At 41.5% G+C, this 21,874-nt stretch overlaps 2 protein-coding genes across 3 annotated transcripts in view; both read right to left on the bottom strand.

Moving 5' to 3' along the window:
- Window positions 1-34: 34 nt before the first annotated feature.
- LOC134187188 (uncharacterized) lies at window positions 35-9,283 on the bottom strand. Its single transcript, XM_062655304.1, is given in 16 exon segments — window positions 35-484; window positions 2,081-2,267; window positions 2,322-2,467; window positions 2,525-2,614; window positions 2,765-2,810; window positions 2,882-2,985; window positions 3,048-3,212; window positions 3,277-4,119; window positions 4,183-4,308; window positions 4,361-4,417; window positions 4,482-4,529; window positions 4,591-4,644; window positions 6,455-6,523; window positions 6,586-6,696; window positions 7,158-7,709; window positions 8,996-9,283. Coding segments are annotated over 16 exon segments (3,138 nt in total). The 3' UTR covers window positions 35-232.
- A 6,407-nt stretch (window positions 9,284-15,690) lies between these two features.
- Window positions 15,691-21,874, bottom strand: part of LOC134186877 (uncharacterized) — an 8,469-nt gene continuing 2,285 nt past the window's right edge. The window contains exons 2-17 of one of the 2 annotated variants that reach the window (XM_062654954.1): window positions 21,487-21,874; window positions 21,168-21,216; window positions 20,915-21,075; window positions 20,784-20,852; window positions 18,912-18,965; window positions 18,803-18,850; window positions 18,682-18,738; window positions 18,507-18,629; window positions 17,591-18,439; window positions 17,362-17,526; window positions 17,196-17,299; window positions 17,079-17,124; window positions 16,839-16,928; window positions 16,636-16,781; window positions 16,396-16,582; window positions 15,691-16,152 (exon numbers count right to left, since the gene is read on the bottom strand). The exon at window positions 21,487-21,874 is cut by the window's right edge and continues 164 nt beyond it. In XM_062654954.1, coding sequence (XP_062510938.1) covers window positions 15,901-16,152; window positions 16,396-16,582; window positions 16,636-16,781; window positions 16,839-16,928; window positions 17,079-17,124; window positions 17,196-17,299; window positions 17,362-17,526; window positions 17,591-18,439; window positions 18,507-18,629; window positions 18,682-18,738; window positions 18,803-18,850; window positions 18,912-18,965; window positions 20,784-20,852; window positions 20,915-21,075; window positions 21,168-21,216; window positions 21,487-21,874 — 2,788 coding nt within the window. In that variant the 3' untranslated portion in view covers window positions 15,691-15,900. The remainder of the gene's footprint in view (window positions 16,153-16,395; window positions 16,583-16,635; window positions 16,782-16,838; window positions 16,929-17,078; window positions 17,125-17,195; window positions 17,300-17,361; window positions 17,527-17,590; window positions 18,440-18,506; window positions 18,630-18,681; window positions 18,739-18,802; window positions 18,851-18,911; window positions 18,966-20,783; window positions 20,853-20,914; window positions 21,076-21,167; window positions 21,217-21,486) is intronic. The other variant, XM_062654955.1, reaches the window with a different exon arrangement.

Below are 21,874 nucleotides of genomic sequence, written 5' to 3'. Positions count from 1 at the left end.
ATGCGTTGAATATACAGTTAGAAATGAATGGAACAAACGGTACAACTCTAATCCACTCTAACTGCTACAAGGTAGACATTCTCATTTGCAAACTAATAGAAAAAACTTGAGTTTGCTGCAGCTGCACTAAAAAAATCAGTAAAACAACATGTCTCAGCTAAATTTCATACGATAAAAACGTAAAATGCTGCTCCACTGCTTGAATATAAACATTGTCTTTGATAATTCTGCCTCAGCTGTACATTGCTGTCTGCTGAGAGTCCTGACGACGAAACCCTGGTCTTCCTGAAGTCTTGTTTAGTTCTTCTTTGGCAGCTTCTTGCAAATCTTTCATGGTAATTTTCCGAGTGTCATCAGACCTGAGAGCAGCCCGTGATGCGGCTCTAAAGACGGCACTTTTCACATCACCACCATTCATCTCGAAATAGCTTAGCTCTTCAAAATCAATGTCATCAGCAATGGGAGCCTCTAAAGGTATGAGAAGCTAAAAACAAGCAAATGTAAGTACTAAATTAACTAGAATTTTAAAAACTTTTCCTTTAAAAATAATTAAATAGATGTAGGGATTGTATAAAAAGTAACAGAAACAAGATCTATAGATAATATGAACCAAAGCCAGACATCATTAGTGAATCCTTCCAACCCCCAAAATGTAAAATGTAGGGAATGTGGGGGTTGCAAGGATTCACTAATGATGTCTGGCTTTGGTTCATATTATCTATAGATCTTGTTTCTGTTACTTTTTATACAATCCCTACATCTATTTCTTTTTTCAAAGAAAAAGTTTTTAAAATTTTGGTTTGGTAAGTTTTTAGGAGTGCAAAAGCACAACATAGCTAGGGTGTACATGTCTTTATTAGAGCCTGTAAGACTTTTATAAGCATGTCTAAGATTTAGTGCGTTTTCATTAGTGTTAAGTAAACCTGTTTATATGTAACAGCTTTCATTAGACATGATTCAGAGGTAGTTTACTCAAGTGGTTTATAGGTCTACGGGGTATACGTACCGTACCATGGTATCCTAGTGCACGTTGCATGAATACGGATCCTAATTTTTCGTGCCTTTGCATTGTTCTTTCTTCTGTGCGTGTATAATTGAATATGCAACAGCAGTTGGAATAGAACTTGGCTTAGTAGTCAAAGCCAAAGATTATCACATACAGGACATGTGTTGCAAATGTTGGGTTCCCATATACAACGCTATGTGTACGTAATTATTTGTCAATTTGCTCCTGTGTGCGACACAGATCGCAAACAATTTCAGACTAGACCGGACAATGGCAAACATGATCGAATTACACAGTTTTGGTGATGAACTCTTTCATAAACGCGTTTGGCTTAGCTAATTGGCTCTTTGTCCATTGTCTCTGGTTGCCATAGACAAGCAATCGCAAATACTGCTCCGTGACTGGCCCGAACGGTGCAATAGCATTGACGACGGTCATTGGATCAAATCTGCTTGAAAGAAACACAATTTTTAATTAACATTGATTTCAGTTTCTCTAGCCACCAAAAGAATAGAGTTCGGATAATTCTAAAGCATTTTCTCAATTTTCACAGCCGTACGTAATGTACAAAAAGAGATATCCGTGGAGGAGAAGAAGAAGAAGAAGAAGAAGAAGAAGAAGAAAATTGGCGCATGGGCCTCCGAGGCTAGCAACTGTTTTCTAGGTCATTAGATGATTAGTGACCACAACAAAATAGGATATAATACAGGACGTACAAAGATTTCATTTCGTTGATTTTGAGAAATGTTAGTCTTCATTTACTATGTTTTCTAAGCGTGCAAAAAGATGACCACACCCCACAACGCTCCAAAACCAAGGCAATCACTACATACAGGGTACTACCGTACCCTGTCATTATCTGTCCAAATTTCAGCAATGTTGTGTTGTTAGGTCACATGACCACTTACTGTAGTAGCTATAGTCACATGACCCAGGACTGCCTTTACATATTGTATTTTACTTGGTGTCAGGAGTGAGATGTTGTGAGTTAGGTCACATGAACACTTAGCTATGGTCACATGACTTAACTACACAACAAGCAAGGTGTACTCTAGATTAATGGGTTGACATTACCTTCCACAAATCACGTCGCAGAGAGCGTGATGGAGTTTTAAAGTGAAGAATAAATTTCAGGCGTCTGAAAAAGGCTTTGTCGATGTTGTCGATGAGATTTGTAATGAGTATGACAATGCCTGGATAGCGCTCAATATGATACAACAAAACACTGACGTCGATATTGGCATATCGGTCAGTAGACGAGCTAACAAGTCACAGTCTTAGAACAAATGACAGAAGCCGAACTGATTTCAACTACCTCATTTCAGTTCTCGTCCCAAAGAGACCTTCGGCTTCATCAAATACAAGTATAGCATCAGAGTCGCGTCCGTCTTCAAAAATGGCATCGATATTCTTGGTACTTTCTCCAACCCATTTGCTCAACAGCTCTCCACTGTTTACCACCTAACAATTACCTCTAGATCTAAACAAACGATAAAAGAACGAGCACTGTTTACATACTTTTAGAGCACGGCCAACTTCATATCCGACTGCTTCAGCAGCTAGCGATTTGCCAGTGCCAGGGAGACCATGAAACAAAACAGTCACACCCTATAATACAAACATCACATCACAGACAACAAGGCATCGGTAAGCATCAAACATAATTGTCAATAAATTTAAAGATGTGTTTGACAGAAATCAGACTAACATTGTACTGCAAAAATGCACACACAGTAAACACAACAAATTGAACTCAACCTCCATCATTCGCTTGCCAAATCCCCATTGTCCAAACAAGACTGATCTGCCAACAGCAAGATAGAGTTTGAGACAAATATACATGAATTTCAAGTTGTGTGTTCGTTCTGACTATACCTGGCTTTTTCAAATGATACAAGCTCTCGCAGCGACTTCGCCAAATCGTCATCTACCAGTACTTCATCTAGTCCACATACAGGAACGACACGTCGATCAAATTCCTATATAGAAAGTATGTTAACTTAACGTATTCAATTCTCTAGCATTCCCAACAACTTCGTGCCTTCATTCTGAGATGACCTCTCAGCTGGAAGATGGCACCTTGCAGCAAGTCGTCTTGCCGCACGACCGGGCTATTACCATCTCGAGATACAGCCAGCGAGAGAGCAGACAGCACAGCATTCTTAATAAACCCCCCACTGAGCTCAAACTTCAAAGCCAACTCAGTCTGCATCCAAGCAATAACCACATTACCGTCTAAACTACTAGAGAGTTAGTGTAACAGTCTTTACTGTATTAACATTCTCTGCCAGTGGCATCAATTCTGGAATGTGTGACTCCCAAATGCTTCTTCTTAGAAGATGGTCTGGTTTGCGAAATTCAATGGCAAGCATAATTCGCCTATTCATTGCCTCATCTAGATCATATGGCCTGTTTGTTGCCAAGATAATGAGACCATCGTGACGTTCAATCTCCGTCAGCAACATGTTGATGTTGCGACCCCCTCTTGCTCTCGTTTCAAAGATGCCTTCACATTCGTCAAAGAACAGAATGGCATCATTGATCTTTGCCTCTCGAAATATAAATTTGAAATTCTCGCCGGCCATCATTGAACCAAGACTAGGAAAATTGATGAGCAGCACTTTCTTTTCAAGCTTGTTGGCAAGAGCATTGGCCATCATTGTTTTTCCAGTTCCAGGTGGACCGTGAAACAACATGACCATACCTGCACCGTACGTAATAGCGTCATCCAAACCAAACCGTTTGCGACAGATTTTGTATGACTCAAAATTGCTAACGGTGCTCATAATAAGATCCTTCTGCTCCTGACTCACGATCACCGATTCAAACTTTGTTTTGGGATAATAGAGATGAGAGCCTTCAACAACTTCAGAAAACTCGGTATCAAGACCAACGCAAAAATCGAGCATGCGTCGATCGATTTCAACTCTGGCTCCAGTTGGATCACCCGACAAGCCAGACGCATGAACAATGATCATGCCTTCACGTACTAATGATGCCGTTTTGTAGAAATACACTCAACTTTTGATCTGAGTAGCCAAATCAGAGCAGAAAAGTTGAAGCAAATCTCCTACTATGAAACTATGTTGACCACCATGATAGTTAATATGCATCTGTAAAACAAGACTAACTATAACACAAATCATCTAATCATGAAAATTTGAGTGACGTGAAACCACCTTGTTTGGCTGAATAGTGTTGCTGATCAAAGTAAGCAAAACCTTTTTCTCAAATTCACACAGTTTTCGAGAGCTGATCATACGTTCTAAACGTGGCACCCAAGTACCAGTTTGCTTCGTCATCTACAATACAAAAATTTCCACAAGCCCAGAAAATTTTGAAAAAGTGTCTCACAGCAAGCCGGCGTGCACACTTGTTCTCTAGCACTTTCAACTTCGATTGTGCTTCCCTCTACATGGGAAATCATCTCATTAATACCTAAGTCACTACATATACGAGTAAACTGCACGATTACCTTTAAACGAATAGTTCTTGTGTCGTGAATTTCACCACCCATTTGCTCCTAAACAAATACAGTAGATATTTGTGTCAGCAGACTCTGAGAAATGTCAACACATTCATACCTCAATCTCCAAACGAGAATCCATTTGTTTCAGCTTCAGCTTCTGAGCAACCCACTGCAAGAAAAATGACGGTATAATAGTACTAGGCCAAACCCATAGTTATTTAATTAACTAAATGTTATACTAATCTACATCAGCAGCACAGTGTTATGATTGATTTAAAATTTAAATTATCAAAACGATATATTGTCTAATGGCTTATCTAGTTATAACAATACATTAGAGCCAAAATTCAATACGTTGAGCGTGTACTACCCTAACCTGTCGTTCATTCCTCCTCCTCCTTTTCCAGCACATTAAATAAATTCTATTTTGACCCAGACCATGCAACCGTACATAGCATGATACGTAAGTGTACAAACTCATAGCAGTCAGACTAAATTGTTTGGATGGTACTACTCAAGTCATGGTAACAACATTTGCTAATGTACAAATCCGTCACACTGTACGTGTGCATTATACACTTTTAACATGTGATAACTTTGTACTATGATTAAAACACATAAATATACCGTATTTCCAAAACTTGCTTGTCAGACTCTGGTAATAATACCGGCATGCCCGTATAGCGCAAGGAAGTGCCGGTAAGGGCGAGGTACCAACTACACATGCGTGGTAATTCTACTGCACACGCGTCGTAATTTGATTCGCTGACCTAGAGAATGCAGCTTCCCTGAAGCCCAGTCAGAAAAGAAAAAAGTCGAACAGCCAGAGGGTATCGAGAATGGATCGTTGCAGTGTGGCATGCAGAAGATCATACACAATCGAAAAAGCTAGCGGTACTACACACGTACGACAAGCTCGGTGAAAAACAAAACGAAAGTCGCCAGGGAATGTGGAGTGTCTCGTTAGTGCGTACAGGATTAGGTTTGAACAAGCAGAAGAACACATAGGGCTGACAGATAGGAAGAGAGGAAGACGATAAAGAAGAGGAGAGAATGAAGACAGAGAAAATCAGACACTAGAGGGTTGATTATACTACATCTAGATGAAAAGCATATGTCCTAGTGCTTATTTATGTTAGTTCAATCAATATCTAAGAATAGATGCAGCATAGATCTATAGGTCCAGTCTATAGGAAGGTTGGTCAAATACCTCTCTTTCCCTGGCATGCCGGTATACCCTAGTGCAGGAATACCCTGGTGCAGGTATACCCCAGGGTATACCGGCACTCTGGTAATCCCCAGCTTAAACCAGCATGCAGCTCTAAATGCGCGGAAAAACAGTAGCATAATTCTTCCTAAACAAAATAAAATTGGCCAAATGCATAACTTTATACACACGTAAATTTCTAGCACATACGTTAATGCACACAATATGATCAGCATACTAAAAGCTACTAATTTCAGTCACTTCATGATATTATGCACAACATTTGACTACAAACTAAAGGAAATTGTTCTTTAATTATTTGTTTAATTAATAAGACTATAATAGAGTTGCACCGATACGAGTGTTTGAATGATATATCAATAACTGATATCCAAGCAAAAAGCCGATACCGATATCTGATATAATTATATTTTATAGGTAATCGCGCTGATGTTCATGTAACACACAAATATTGCGTCCTCAGCCACCTCAAAATGCTCCCAAATGGAGGACTTGTGCTTCTTTGCCGACATTCATGCAACTCACGTGGCCCTAGAAGACTGACTACGTATACTCAACCTATCAGTGCACACCTACACAAGATTTATCGATTCCGATATAAAACCAATATGCCTATATCAGCCGATAACCGATAATTCAATTAACAGTGCAACTGTAATAAAATTAGTGTTAAGTGCTGTACGAATAAAAACAAATTGTATCACTGTGTCCCTTTGTTACAGACAATGCAACTAGAAGTCAACCCAATTACCTGTATATTGTCATCGAGATAATCAAGATCAGTTTTGTAAGGCTTCAAACTATCATCAGCTGCGTCATTCTGAATTCAACAAATAATCAAGGGAATGTAAGAGAATAATAATTCAACTGCTATGTTGCCACCTCTCCAGCTTCTGTCTCTACTTTCTCAATTTGTGTATCTTTTTCAACAACCAAGTCTTTCTCGCGTTGTCTTTCCCGTTTCAACAGAAAATCTAAATCCACATTGTTGTCCTGTGGCAAATTGGTAGTCGTCTTGGTGTCCTGTACAGAAGCCGCTTCTTCTATAATTAATATCACCACAATTATAAACCCAGACCCCAGTCAGCTTGACAACAAACTATATTATCAATTAGTTAATTAATTAATTAATTACCTGGTTTTGTGTGTTTGTCAATAACATCTTCATCTTGTGTGACTTCAGTCTATGCATAAAGAGAGAATCGACTTTGTGATACAAAACTTGTATTCATATACATGCACGCATTCTGCAGATTGATGCTTTAGTGCCCTGCAAAACGTAATGCCTAATTAATTCATTTATTATTATTTAATTAACTACTATAATATCAAAAATTCTTAAAACAAACGTGTTTGTTTGATCTTATTGTAACAAATTCAGTAACTGTAGCAGCTACATTGTATGAATCAGTCTACTGCAGCTATAGCAAGTCAACGTCTCAGTCATTTCAAACCTCGTTTTCGGTAACGACCTTGTCCTTGTCCTCCTGAGTGTTTGGTGCTAATGCAGCATTACTCATGTCACCTCCACTCCTGTATTTCTCACCACCTGACTCCTCTATCAATACATCAGCCAGGCACGTCTGCTCGAGCTTCAAGAATTCACTGCTCTTTATATTGCACCCAATCAGAGTTCTGCAGATGGTCTCGTCATATGTCAGGCTGCACTGCAGTGTGTAATTTGGCATAACATCAGGAAAAAGGCCATGCTGCATGTGCTCCCTTTCCAACGACAAGAAGTCCATCATTTCGGTTATGCCAATGTTACATGCTCTACACACTTGAAGTGTGTCAGAGGTCAGGAATTTGGCATCTTTAAGATGAACAGAAACTCGTTGAGAACGAGCTACAGAACAGACAAGGCAGTACACCAACACCTCAGACTCTGATGGACTCATTTTGTATCTACGAGCCAATCGAATGACTCGTGGCAAACCAACAGCACCATAAGCCTCCTTGGTTGCCTCCAACCGTCCATCGATTATCACTTTAATCCTCTCATAAACCTATGAAACATTGAGGTCAGGTGAAATGCAATCTACATGCATCAGTACACTACATACATATTAGTAGCAAAACAATAATAACAAAAGAAACGAAGGAATGTCAAAACACTTACTATATCAGTTTATACAAAGTTGTATGCTTTTGCTGTGACTAAAGGCTGGTTCACAATATGCAACGAAGGCGTGACCAATCGTGACAGACAGCTCTCAGTGGTGTTTACAGTACCTAATAAGTGTACATTCCGTACTGATAACTAAACCATTCCCGTACTCCATGATTACATCATTCTCGTTTTGTGCTTCGCTGATTGGGTACAGTACCTAATCATTTCCTGTTGCAGTATGCCAACTTCCCTTGTGCCGGAAAAATAGAATCGATTCTATCTGTCCGTCAAAAGCAATCTGTCCGTCTTGAGCGATACCTTTGATGTAGTTTGACAGACAGCTCTTCGTCGCATATTGTGAACCATCCTTTAGAGTGGTGTTGTGCTACAACGTCCTATCAAATGCACATGATCTCTTGTGTAGGAATATCATCATTTAGTCATGCAAATTGGCATGTTAGCAATAGGTGCAAGTTAGTGTACACCCTGAATGCAACTACTCTAGTTTGCATCAGGCTAATTGTCACACATCTTTGTCACAACTGAACTAAACATGACATAGTGTTTCATGCATCCTGTTCTCGTCAGAATCAAGGGCAGCGAAGTGACTCGCAAGTCGGGGTGGTGGGGTGGGGCATGAAGGACATCAGAGTACATGAACTACAAGAGTACTGTTGCTTACAAAAAAAGAGGTTGTGCTCAAAGTTGGTGGTGCCCGAGCCTCCTCAGCCCCAACTCCTCCGCCACTGAGAATTATAGATTAAAATAGTACTTAATTAAGTTGACATTAAAAAAAACTTTCAACAGAAAAATCATTGATTTAGAAAGTCAAATGCAAGCATGCTGTGTGTGCGCGCATCCATGTACGTGGTGTGTGTGTGTGTGTGTGTGTGTGTGTGTGTGTGTGTGTGTGTGTGTGTGTGTGTGTGTATGTGTGTGTGTGTGTGTGTGTGTGTGTGTGTGTGTGTGTGTGTGTATGTGTGTGTGTGTGTGTGTGTGTGTGTGTGTGTGTGTGTGTGTATGTGTGTGTGTGTGTGTGTGTGTGTGTGTGTGTGTGTGTGTGTGTGTGTGTGTGTGTGTGTGTGTGTGTGTGTGTGTGTGTGTGTCGTAATGGGTATAGCCAAAATTCAGGTTCAGGTCATAATTAACTCAATTTATCCTTTCTAGTTGAACACGACTCACTTTCGTAGTTGCTTCAATCAGTTTTTCCTGCTTTGCAATGTCTAACTCCTTCCCTTTAGTACTTGGTCCAACCAGTGCTTCTCTCAGCATGCTCCTAGCCATCATCACGGTGTGTGATGACACAAAACAAGCTTCGGCCGCCTGCACGAACTCAGTGTTCACACTTCCGGCATCAAACGGCTCATCGGCACGTGAATCCAAAACACGTATCTCCACATCAGACAAAACAGCAAGAATGTCCGGAAAGCCGGCCTTGACCGTCTGCAAGAAGTCAACTGCGTCGTCCATCCCAGCCACTAGCCTCGTACACGTTGTATTCGCATGCACGCATAAATTAGAAGAAATCGTGGTGTAATGTGTGCACGCATGCGGAACCGACGTTGTTTAGAATCTTGGGCTGATAATGTCGGGCGCAATGAGACCCAATTTGGCAAATGGTGGATGAAGGCAGAGCTTCTGGTTTTGATATGGCGTTGCACTACGCTCTAGGCAAGCCTAAGCTGTGTAATGTAGAGCTGAAGGAGCAGCAGTGTGTTGTCCTAGAGCACATCTACAACGGAAACGACGTGTTCGTCTGTCTTCTTAGCTATAGGATACGGTAAATCGATACAGTAAATCAATACAGTAGGATACGGTAATACGGTAATGTTGTGGAAGAGCGTCTGTCATAGAGATAGAAATCCCCAAAATAAGCTGCAACTTCTGCTGCAGTCCTCGGTACGCAAACATGCACTATAAACCGCCTGACTGCAGTACGAGTAGACATTGCGGAAAGACAAACGCGACACTCCAAACAACTGCCACAATAAACAAGGTCAATACTATAGCTAGACAGCATCTAATTGAATCACTTGACCTTGGGTCTAGATCTAGGACTTCATCACTACTGAACACGGAAGTTGTTTCACTGTGGATTGCGCGCGACATTATCGACTCAAGATTCTAGACAACGTGAGTTCCGCATGCTTGCATACATTACCACGATTTCCTTCTAATTTATGCGCGCATGCGAATACAACGTGTACCAGGCCCTCTCCTCCGGGTGCGCAAGAGGGCCTGGGTACGAAGCTAAGTGCACGGAACTCTAGTCTGGACCAAGTCGATACAAAATAATTTCGGCAATAGCCTTCTAAGCCAATCAGCTCCATAAAACCGGAATGTCGGTTGTAAATTCTGATTGGTTTAGCAGTAATTGGTTATGCTAGGTACCCTATAGCCTCGAATTTCCAGACCAGAGAGCGCGCGAACTCTAGTCTGGACCAGGTCGATATTAAAATGATTTCGGAAGTACTTATCAAGAGCGATGCTAAATGGTAGTCTAAAAGCGTAGGATCGTTTTACCTAGATCAACATATCATTTGTAAATGGCATGAGATCTCACGAATAAAGAAGAGACGTCTGCCATGTTTGCGGCGATATCTTGGTGGACGGCATGAAACGACGACTCTTTGATTCTTCAGCAGACTGCTAGCTACTCTAACTGCTCGACTAGCGAGACTGGCAGATGCAGCAAATCCTGTGTAAGCCAGCTCCTTGGTCAAACCCCTCAGTGAATCTGGAATCACTTTTGTTACTGCCCTATCTTTGTGTATTACAACCTCTACCATTCCCATTTTGCTACTTTTGCGATCTTCACCGGGATGAACAGAAAAGATTGAATGAGCTGTACGGTTTGTAGGGGTAATGTGGAGAATGATTGCCAAAGGTTGTGGGCTGTGTAGATCTAAGGTACCAGAAACATAGGACTTGCAAACGATGCTGTCGCTGATGCTGGTGGGTTTAATGTAGTCTGATGTCTGATGTCAGATGCAAAAGACAGACTTCGAGCACAACCTTTTCATTTGTGGGAGTCACCGGTGGTCTTTTTTGTGTTTGCAACTGTGATGGATATTCTTGCTTTCTTCCTCGCTTGACTCGACTGTTTGAAGACATAACATTCTGGTGGGTTCTTTGCTGCATCTCCTTCAATACTTCCTGAATTTTCTTGTACTCAAAGTGGTAGTTATTGCGAGCACAAACTAGCTCATAGCAAGAGAAACAAATGAAATCTGAAATTTCTTTAAAGTATTTAAGTGATTCATTGAGAACAACAGCACATGATTCAGTCACATCAGGTAAGGCAAATAGACCACAAACTACAAAGCGTTGTTCCCACTGATCAACAACTGTAGAACAAATCCGACAACAAGAAATGAAGACTGATTCAATGACTTTTATAGGAGTAGAATCCATTGTAGATACTCTGATAGCGATAAAAACTCTCTAGTAGCGCACTTGCTGTATAGCTAAAGCCCAGTTCACAGTATTGACGCTGACGCTCAGGTGAGCGTCAAAGACACCGCCTGACGCAGGCGGCATCCTTTGATGTTGACGCTGACGCTGAAATAGGATTCATTTCTATTCCAGCGTCAGCATCAGCGTCAGCGTCAGCATCAGCGTCAGCGTCGTACTGTGAACCAGGCTTAAGATCGACCTATGGCTCCTACTTATATATTAGACGTGCAGAGATTCATTGTGTATCATGCAAGTTTCACCTCGTGATTCATAACTGCGAAACTTCCTGGGTCTGGTGAGTCTAGTCGTTTAGTACAGGGTCAACTCTAGTGCAAGAGACTAGGTCAACTCGTGTATGATCGTCATCACGTACCTTTTAGCCTGTGAGTCTAGGGGCTATGGACCGCTAAAGTAGGGTCAACTCTTACCACCAATACAACGTACGTCACCTTGACCATTTGAATGCCATTCGAATCTGCGCTGGCTTGCCATCTGAATCTCAAGCTCCTAATTTTTTAGTACCCTTGTATGAGGAAATAACCTACTGTTACTTTTCGATCTCCTCAGTCTCTGTACTGTATCCTTCTAGTAGTGAACTACATGATCTGCTACACTCTACGATGAAACAATGCACATGCGCCATGTATGACGTCTCAGCTTCACAGCGTGTAGAGTGACATAATAGCTAGCCATCACCCGAGGCAGGCGCGTGCTACGCGGGCTAAAGAGAAACGTCAGACGTTAGTAACTCCTTATCCGTTCCCAATTATCTGCCAGACCCTCTGTGCGGGCACGGCCCCCTCTTCGCTCCTCGCACGCGCGTTAAGAGGGGCTGTGCAAAAGACTACGGGGCACTTACACCAAGCAGACATTTGGAGCACACATACATACTCCTTTTATTAGTATACAAATAAGTGACAAGCAGTACTGGTTTCTCTTGCTCGATACAGCCTTGTCGTCTCCCGGTATTTTCTAAAAAGCAGAAACAGTACGAGTGTCATAGTAACAACAATCGTCTCATAATAACAATAATCATCTAGCTCCCTCGGAGTCGCCATACCTTTCCAAATGGCACAAATGCAGGAGAACCTTCTTCCTCGATCAATGTTCTGTCTAGTGTGTTTCGCTAGAGTCTGTGATATATTCATATCAGATCAATGTACAGTGGTAGCACAACAGATAGCACTGCACTTGCGTCAGCTCCCACTTGGATGCCAACTTCTCAACACGACCTCCCAATACAGATATATCAGACGGTCGAAGCATAACGAATCCCTTCACAATCTGAACGTCGTTCGAATTCAGTCTTTTGTCCCAGCTAGGAGCCAAAGACAAGCTGAAATAACTCTTACTTGACTGAAAGTTTAAAACTTGATTAACCATTGGGCAATACCTGAGTTGTGGAATAGAAACAAGTTCTACAGTACTGCAAGCCATTCGTCAACTGAAGTCTCAGAAGTCTTGGTGAGTGACTGCAGTCTGCACCACCCTATAGAAAATCTTCATGCGATCGCCTAAGATTCACATGCGAGTATCTTGCGAATGTCGTTTACGCATGCGAATTGGCCGATTTCGCATGCGGAGACTAGCTCCAATGCGTTACGCACGAGTTCCGCATGCGAAGGTGATGCGTTCGCATGAATTCCGCAACACTCTAGAAGGTTTCGATGCAAATCGCATGCGAATTGCAATTTCGCATGTGAAGGCTCTAGCTCCCAATGCGCAATCACGAGTTCCGCATGTAGAGATGCGATCCGCTAGTACGAGTTCTGCAAGTGTTGCAACACCTCCTAGATCTACGTACACCGCTTCGGATAGACCTCTAGTACGAAGACCCACGAAGTAACATCGTTACTAGACACTCGTAGCTCACTGAGTTCGGATTTCCCAACTATTCGTACTGTACAGCAGGTATGTACACACGGATAAGTTTAAGTTCAAAGAAAACAGCAGAACCGCAGGCTCCACCAAGGGCGGTATTTATCGACCGTAGACTAGCAATTAGCGCGTTTATAGACTAATCAGCTACCACCCAGAGGCTCACAATATGTGACCGTTCTGCAACATCCATGCTGGATTAAGAAATGAACCAATCGGCGTCAGCTCGAAAGACGGAGCTGAACGGGAACCTTCGCTGTAGCCAATCACCATCAAGCACTGTTCACCTACGCGGTCACTCAAGGACTCAACCGGCAGTTCAACGGTCTAGCTGTTTTGGCGGTGTAGCGTCGCCGGGTGCAGGAGGATCGACTATGGCTTCACAGTCCAGCGACAATACTAGTCAAAGAACGTGTCCCTACAGAAAAGGTAGTTTGTCACTCCAGCTCCAGTAGCTGTTACCACACTGCATGGTCACCTAAACCACCTCAAAACAGAAAATTCGATAGATTCTTTACGCTAGAAATAAGATGGAGCTGGGACTGCGGCTTTTGGAGAAGATTCGAAAAAACCTACAGGTATCCAGACAAGAGTTTTGTCTTTCTTGTCTGTGTTACTGCAACTGCTTTATTAGACAACGATGAAATCTCCTCAAATATAGGCTTACTGCTGAGGTCGCTCATGATAGTGATTCACAACCTGAGCAAGAGAAAAATCAGAACTCAAGTGAAAATGCAGACTGACAACCACAGCGTAATTACGAAGAAGGCAAGTTCTTGTGGAAAACATTTCTAGACTGCGTTTTTGCTCAGGTAGAGTGCGAATGTCAAATAATTGGCTAGAAATATAATCAGAAATCAAAGAAATCGCGGTCAAATGGTTCTCAATCATGTCTCTAGGCGAATGCTCGTGCCATAACCCCGTGCATGCGATTCTCGTGCGTTCCGCATGCGAATATCCGTACGTTCCGCATGGGAATGAGGTCTCAAGTATGTAAATGAGCTACGCATGTGCGAGTCGGCCCTCATCGCATGCGAGTCGCACAAAAATTTTCTATAGAGCAGCCCTAGGCAGAGCCATATATATATATGGCTCTGGCCCTAGGCAGAGCCGTATATATATGGTTCTGGCCCTAGGTGTAGCCTCGAACTTCCAGACCAGAGAGCGCGCAAAGCGCGCGAACTCTAGTCTGGACCAAGTCAATACTTTTAGAATGATTTCGGAAGTATTTATCAAAAGCGATGCTAAATGGTAGTCTAACAGCGTAAGATCGCTTTACCTAGATCAACATATCATTTGTAAATGCCATGAGATCTCACGAACAAAGTAGAAACGTCTGCCGTGTTTGCGGCGATATTTTGGTGGACCATAAAACCACGACTCTTTGATTCTTTGGCAGACCGCTAGCTAGTCTAACCGCTCGACTGGCGAGACTACCGCTCGACCAGTTGTCAAAAGGTGATGGTCTAGCGACGCTGCTGTGCATGCCCTGTCACCGCAAGCTTGAAAATATCAAAGAACTGCAGCTGAAACTAAAAGTAAGATGTGTGCGTGCACCAGAGTCTTCATCACGGCTCTCGCGTGCACTTAGCCGCCCACGAGAATTTCACACGCGCGCAATCAGCATTGGATGATAGCAGACTTTCCAAAACCAGTCGGAAATATAGCGAATACATCTCGTCCATTCAGAAGGTACTCCACCGTTATTCGCTGTTCAGGATGCAGTGACGCAATTCCCAGTGTCGCAGACGCCAGAATGTCACCCGGAACGCGTTTTTAGACATGTGTATGACGCGTGCTTGCACTTAAGCGCCACAAGGATTTCACACGCTCGTAATCAGTGCTAGTGCAGTTAGCACAACCAATTATTGCTAAGCCAATCAGAATTTACAACCGAGATTTTGGATTGTAGGAGCTGATTGGCTTAGAAGGCTATTTTCGAAATCAGTTTAGTATCCACTTGGTCCAGACTAGACTAGAGTTCGCGCGCTCTCTGGTCTGGAAGTTCGAGGCTACCCTAGGTGTTGCAACATTCCTAACCTTCTGTACTTGTAGTACAACTGGTCCTTTCAACTTTTAGAAAGCAGGCTCGCCTTATGATGTATCCACAAGTTTACTGGAATTACAAAACGTACTTAGAATGTTTGACCTCTGGAGGCTCCATCTGGCAATATTGGTAAACCGTTTCCTCTCAAATCAAGCTAAGTAGTAAGGAAATACAAAGCAATTTTAGTCGAGATACTGGAAGTGTCGAAATAAATCACTAAATTACGTCTAGAGCCGCTTTTTCGAGGTCATTTGTTGATTTGTTGGCAAGTTTGTTGATATTCTTGAACACGATTCTAGCGCATCGCTAGTTAAATTCTTGTAATATTTCAGTTATATAGAAACAGAATCACAACGCAGCACAAAGAAATAACATCACCAACCTCGTTCAGATTCACTCTTTAGAGCCCGTATAATAAGCCCCGTATAAAAGAGCGAACACTTTGGACGGACCACGCACACGCAAACAAACCATGCGTTGAATATTTAGTTAGAAATGAATAAAGCAAACGGTACAACTCTAATCCACTTTAACTGCTACAAGATAGACATTCTCATTTGCAAAATAATAGAAACAACTCAAGTTTGCTGCACCTGCACTAAACAAAATCAGTAAGACAACATGTCTCAGCTAAATTTCATACAATAAAAACGTAAAAGCCTGCTCCACTGCTTGAATACAAACATTGTCTTTGAATAATTCTGCCTCAACTGTACATTGCTGTCTGCTGAGAGTCCTGACGACGAAACCCTGGTCTTCCTGAAGTCTTGTTTAGTTCTTCTTTGGCAGCTTCTTGCAAATCTTTCATGGTAATTTTCCGAGTGTCATCAGCCCTGAGAGCAGCTCGTGATGCGGCTCTAAAGACGGCACTTTTCACATCACCACCATTCATCTCGAAATAGCTTAGCTCTTCAAAATCAATGTCGTCAGCAATGGGAGCCTCCGAAGGTATGAGAAGCTAAAAACAAGCAAATGTAAGTACTAAATTAATTATCTGTCCAAATTTCAACAATGTTGTGTGGTTAGGTCACATGATCACTTAGCTATAGTCACATGACCCAGGCCTGCCTTTAGATGTTGTATCTTACTTGGCGTCAAGAATGAGACATTGTGAGTTAGGTCACATGAACACTTAGCTATGGTCACATGACTTAACTACACAACAAGCAAGGTGTACTCTAGATTAATGGGTTGACATTACCTTCCACAAATCACGTCGCAGAGAGCGTGATGGAGTTCTAAAGTGAAGAATAAATTTCAGGCGTCTGAAAAAGGCTTTGTCGATGTTGTCGATGAGATTCGTAGTGAGTATGACGATGCCTGGATAGCGCTCAATATGATACAACAAAACACTGACGTCGACGTTGGCATATCGGTCAGTAGACGAGCTAACAAGTCACAGTCTTAGAACAAAGACAGTAGCCGAACTGATTTCAACTACCTCATTTCAGTTCTTGTCCCAAAGAGACCTTCGGCTTCATCAAATACAAGTATAGCATCAGAGTCGCGTCCATCTTCAAAAATGGCATCGATATTCTTGGTACTTTCTCCAACCCATTTGCTCAACAGCTCTCCACTGTTTACCACCTAACAATTACCTCTAGATCTAAACAAACGATAAAAGAACGAGCACTGTTTACATACTTTTAGAGCACGGCCAACTTCATATCCGACTGCTTCAGCAGCTAGCGATTTGCCAGTGCCAGGGAGACCATGAAACAAAGCAGTCACACCCTATAATTCAAACATCACATCACAGACAACAAGGCATCGATAAGCATCAAACATAATTGTCAATAAAATTAAAAATGTGTTTGACAGAAATCAGACTAACATTGTACTGCAAAAATGCACACACAGTAAACACAACAAATTGAAATCAACCTCCATCATTCGCTTGCCAAATCCCCATTGTCCAAACAAGACTGATCTGCCAACAGCAAGATAGAGTTTGAGACAAATATACATGAATTTCAAGTTGTGTGTTCGTTCTGACTATACCTGGCTTTTTCAAATGATACAAGCTCTCGCAACGACTTCGCCAAATCGTCATCTACCAGTACTTCATCTAGTCCACATACAGGAACGACACGTCGATCAAATTCCTATATAGAAAGTATGTTAACTTAACGCATTCAATTCTCTAGCATTCCCAACAACTTCGTGCCTTCATTCTGAGATGACCTCTCAGCTGGAAGATGGCACCTTGCAGCAAGTCGTCTTGCCGCACGACTGGGCTATTACCATCTCGAGATACAGCCAGTGAGAGAGCAGACAGCACAGCATTCTTAATGAACCCACCACTGAGCTCAAACTTCAAAGCCAACTCAGTCTGCATCCAAGCAATAACCACATTACCGTCTAAACTACTAGAGAGTTAGTGTAACAGTCTTTACTGTATTAACATTCTCTGCCAGTGGCATCAATTCTGGAATGTGTGACTCCCAAATGCTTCTTCTTAGAAGATGGTCTGGTTTGCGAAATTCAATGGCAAGCATAATTCGCCTATGCATTGCCTCATCTAGATCATATGGCCTGTTTGTTGCCAAGATAATGAGACCATCGTGACGTTCAATCTCCGTCAGTAACATGTTGATGTCGTGACCCCCTTTCTCTCTCGTTTCAAAGATGCCTTCGCATTCGTCAAAGAACAGAATGGCATCATTGATCTTTGCCTCTCGAAATATAAATTTGAAATTCTCGCCAGCCGTCATTGAACCGAGACTAGGAAAATTAATGAGCAGCACTTTCTTTTCAAGCTTGTTGGCAAGAGCATTGGCCATCATGGTTTTTCCAGTTCCAGGTGGACCGTGAAACAACATGACCATACCTGCACCGTACGTAATAGCGTCATCCAAACCAAACCGTTTGCGACAGATTTTGTATGACTCAAAATTGCTAACGGTGCTCATAATAAGATCCTTCTGCTCCTGACTCACGATCACCGATTCAAACTTTGTTTTGGGATAATAGAGATGAGAGCCTTCAACAATTTCAGAAAACTCGGTATCAAGACCAACGCAAAAATCGAGCATGCGTCGATCGATTTCAACTTTGGCTCCGGTTGGATCACCCGACAAGCCAGACGCATGAACAATGATCATGCCTTCACGTACTAATGATGCCGTTTTGTAGAAATACACTCGACTTTTGATCTGAGTAGCCAAATCAGAGCAGAAAAGTCGAAGCAAATCTCCTACTTTGAAACCATGTTGACCGCCATGATAGTCAAGATACAGCATGATCTGTAAAACAAAACTAACTATAACACAAAATCATCTAATCATGAAAATTTGAGTGACGTGAAACCACCTTGTTTGGCTGAATAGTGTTGCTGATCAAAGTAAGCAAAACCTTTTTCTCAAATTCACACAGTTTTCGAGAGCTGATCATACGTTCTAAACGTGGCACCCAAGTACCAGTTTGCTTCGTCATCTACAATACAAAAATTTCCACAAGCCCAGAAAATTTCGAAAAAGTGTCTCACAGCAAGCCGGCGTGCACACTTGTTCTCTAGCACTTTCAACTTCGATTGTGCTTCCCTCTACATGGGAAATCATCTCATTAATACTTAAGTCACTACATATATGAGTAAACTGCACGATTACCTTTAAACGAATAGTTCTTGTGTCGTGAATTTCATCACCCATTTGCTCCTGAACAAATACAGTAGATATTTGTGTCAGCAGACTCTGAGAAATGTCAACACATTCATACCTCAATCTCCAAACGAGAATCCATTTGTTTCAGCTTCAGCTTCTGAGCAACCCACTGCAAGAAAAATGAAGGTATAATAGTAGTACTATTCCAAACCCATAATTATTTAATTAATTAAATGTTATACTAATCTACATCAGCAGCACAGTGTTATGGTTGACTTCAAATTTAAATTATCAATACGATGTATTGTCTAATGGCTTATCTAGTCATAACAATAGATTACAAAGCCAAAATTCAATGCGTTGAGCGTGTATTAACCTAACCTGACGTTCATTCCTCCTCCTCCTTTTCCAGCACATTAAATATTCTAATTTTGACCATGCAACCGTACATAACATGACACATAAGTGTACAAACTCATAGCAGTCAGACCAATTGTTTGGATGGTACCACTCGAGTCATGGTAACAACATTTGCTAATGTACAAATCCGTCACGCTGTACGTGTGCATTACACACTTTTAACCTGTGATAACTTTGTACTATGATCAAACCACATAAGTATATCGTATTTCCTTGCATTTAGCTGCATCCGGGGATTACCAGAAACTTGCTTGTCGGATTCTGGTAATAATACCGGCATGCCCGTATAGTGCGAGGGAGCAATTACACATGCGTGGTAATTCTACTGCACATGCGCCGTAATTCAATTCATTAACCTAGAGAATGCAGTTTCCCCGAAGCCCAGCTAGAAAAGAGAAAGTCGAACAGCCAGAAGATATCGAGAATGGATCATTGCAGTGTGGCATGCAGAAGATCATACACAATCAAAAAAGCTAGCGGTACTACGCAAGTACAATGAGCTCGGTGGAAACAAAACGAAAGTCGCCAGGGAATGTAGAGTGTCTCGTTAGTGCATACAGGATTAGTTTGAACAAGCAGAAGAACACACAGGGCTGACAGATAAGGAAGAGAGGAAGACAATGAAGAAGAGGAGAATGAACACAGAGGAAATCAAACACTAGAGGGTTGATTATACTACATCTAGATGAAAAAGTATATGTCCTAGTGCTTATTTGTGTTCATTCAATCAATATCTAAGAATGGATGCAGCATAGATCTGTGGGTCCAGTCTATAGGGAGGTTGGTCAAATCACCTTTCTTTCTCGGGCATGCCGGTAAACCCTGGTGCCAGTATACCCCAGGGTATACCGGCACCCTGGTAATCCCCAGCTTAAACCGGCATGCAGCTAAATGCGTGGAAATACAGTAGCATAATTCTTCCTAAACAAAATAAAATTGGCCAAAATGCATAACTTTATACACACGTAAATTTCTAGCACAGACAGTAATGCACACAATATAATCAGCATACTAGAAGCTACTGTACTAATTTCAGTCGCTTCATGATATTATGCACACATTTGACTACAAACTAAAGGAAATTGTTCTTTAATTATTTGTTTAATTAATAAGACTATAATAGAGTTGCACCGATATGAGTGTTTGACCGATATATCGATAACTGATATCCAAGCAAAAAGCCGATACCGATATCTGATATAATTATATTTATACTTGATATAATTATATTTTATAGGCACTGATGTTCAAGTGGCACACAAATCTTGTGTCCTCAGCCACTTCAATATGCTCCCAAATGGAGGACTTGTGTTTCTTCGCCAACATGCATGCAACTCACGTGGCCCTAGCAGACTAACTACGTATACTCAACCTATCGGTGCACACCTACACAAGATTTATCGATTCCAATATAAAACCAATATGCCTATATCAGCCGATAACCGATAAATTTGATTATCAGTGCAACTCTAATAAAAAATTAGTGTTAAGTGTTGTACAAATAAAACAAATTGTATCATTGTGTCCCTTTAATACAGACAATACAACAAGAAGTCAACCCAATTACCTGTATATTGTCATCGAGGTAATCAAGATCAGTTTTGTAAGGCTTCAAACTATCATCAGCTGCGTCATCCTGAATTCAACAAATAATCAAGGGAATGTAAGAGAATAATAATTCAACTGCTATGTTGCCACCTCTCCAGCTTCTGTCACTACTTTCTCAATTTGTGTATCTTTTTCAACAACCAAGTCTTTCTCGCGTTGTCTTTCCCGTTTCAACAGAAAATCTAAATCCACATTGTTGTCCTGTGGCAAATTGGTAGTCGTCTTGGTGTCCTGTACAGAAACTGCTTCTTCTATAATTAGTATCACCACAATTATAAACCCAGACCCCAGTCAGCTTGACAACAAACTATATTATCAATTAGTTAATTAATTAATTAATTACCTGGTTTTGAGTGTTTGTCAACAACATCTTCATCTTGTGTGACTTCAATCTATACATAAAGAGAGAATCGACTTTGTGATACAAAACTTGTATTCATATACATGCACGCATTCTGCAGATTGATGCTTTAGTGCCCTGCAAAACGTAATGCCTAATTAATTCATTTATTATTATTTAATTAAATACTATAATATCAAAAATTCTAAAAACAAACATGTTTGTTTGATCTTATTGTAACAAATTCAGTAACTGTAGCAGCTACATTGTATGAATCAGTCTACTGCAGCTATAGCAAGTCAGCGTCTCAGTCATTTCAAACCTTGTTTTCGGTAACGACCTTGTCCTTGTCCTCCTGAGTGTTTGGTGCTAATGCAGCATTACTCATGTCACCTCCACTCCTGTATTTCTCACCACCTGACTCCTCTATCAATACATCAGCCAGGCACGTCTGCTCGAGCTTCAAGAATTCACTGCTCTTTATATTGCACCCAATCAGAGTTCTGCAGACGGTCTCGTCATATGTCAGGCTGCACTGCAGTGTGTAATTTGGCATAACATCAGGAAAAAGGCCATGCTGCATGTGCTCCCTTTCCAACGACAAGAAGTCCATCATTTCGGTTATGCCAATGTTACATGCTCTACACACTTGAAGTGTGTCAGAGGTCAGGAATTTGGCATCGTTAAGATGAACAGAAGCTCGTCGAGAA

Source organism: Corticium candelabrum, chromosome 11, assembly GCF_963422355.1.
Source record: "Corticium candelabrum chromosome 11, ooCorCand1.1, whole genome shotgun sequence".
Lineage (NCBI taxonomy): Eukaryota > Metazoa > Porifera > Homoscleromorpha > Homosclerophorida > Plakinidae > Corticium > Corticium candelabrum.
The sequence above is the reverse complement of the archived record's forward strand: the minus strand, read 5'-3'. Positions and strand labels throughout refer to the sequence as shown.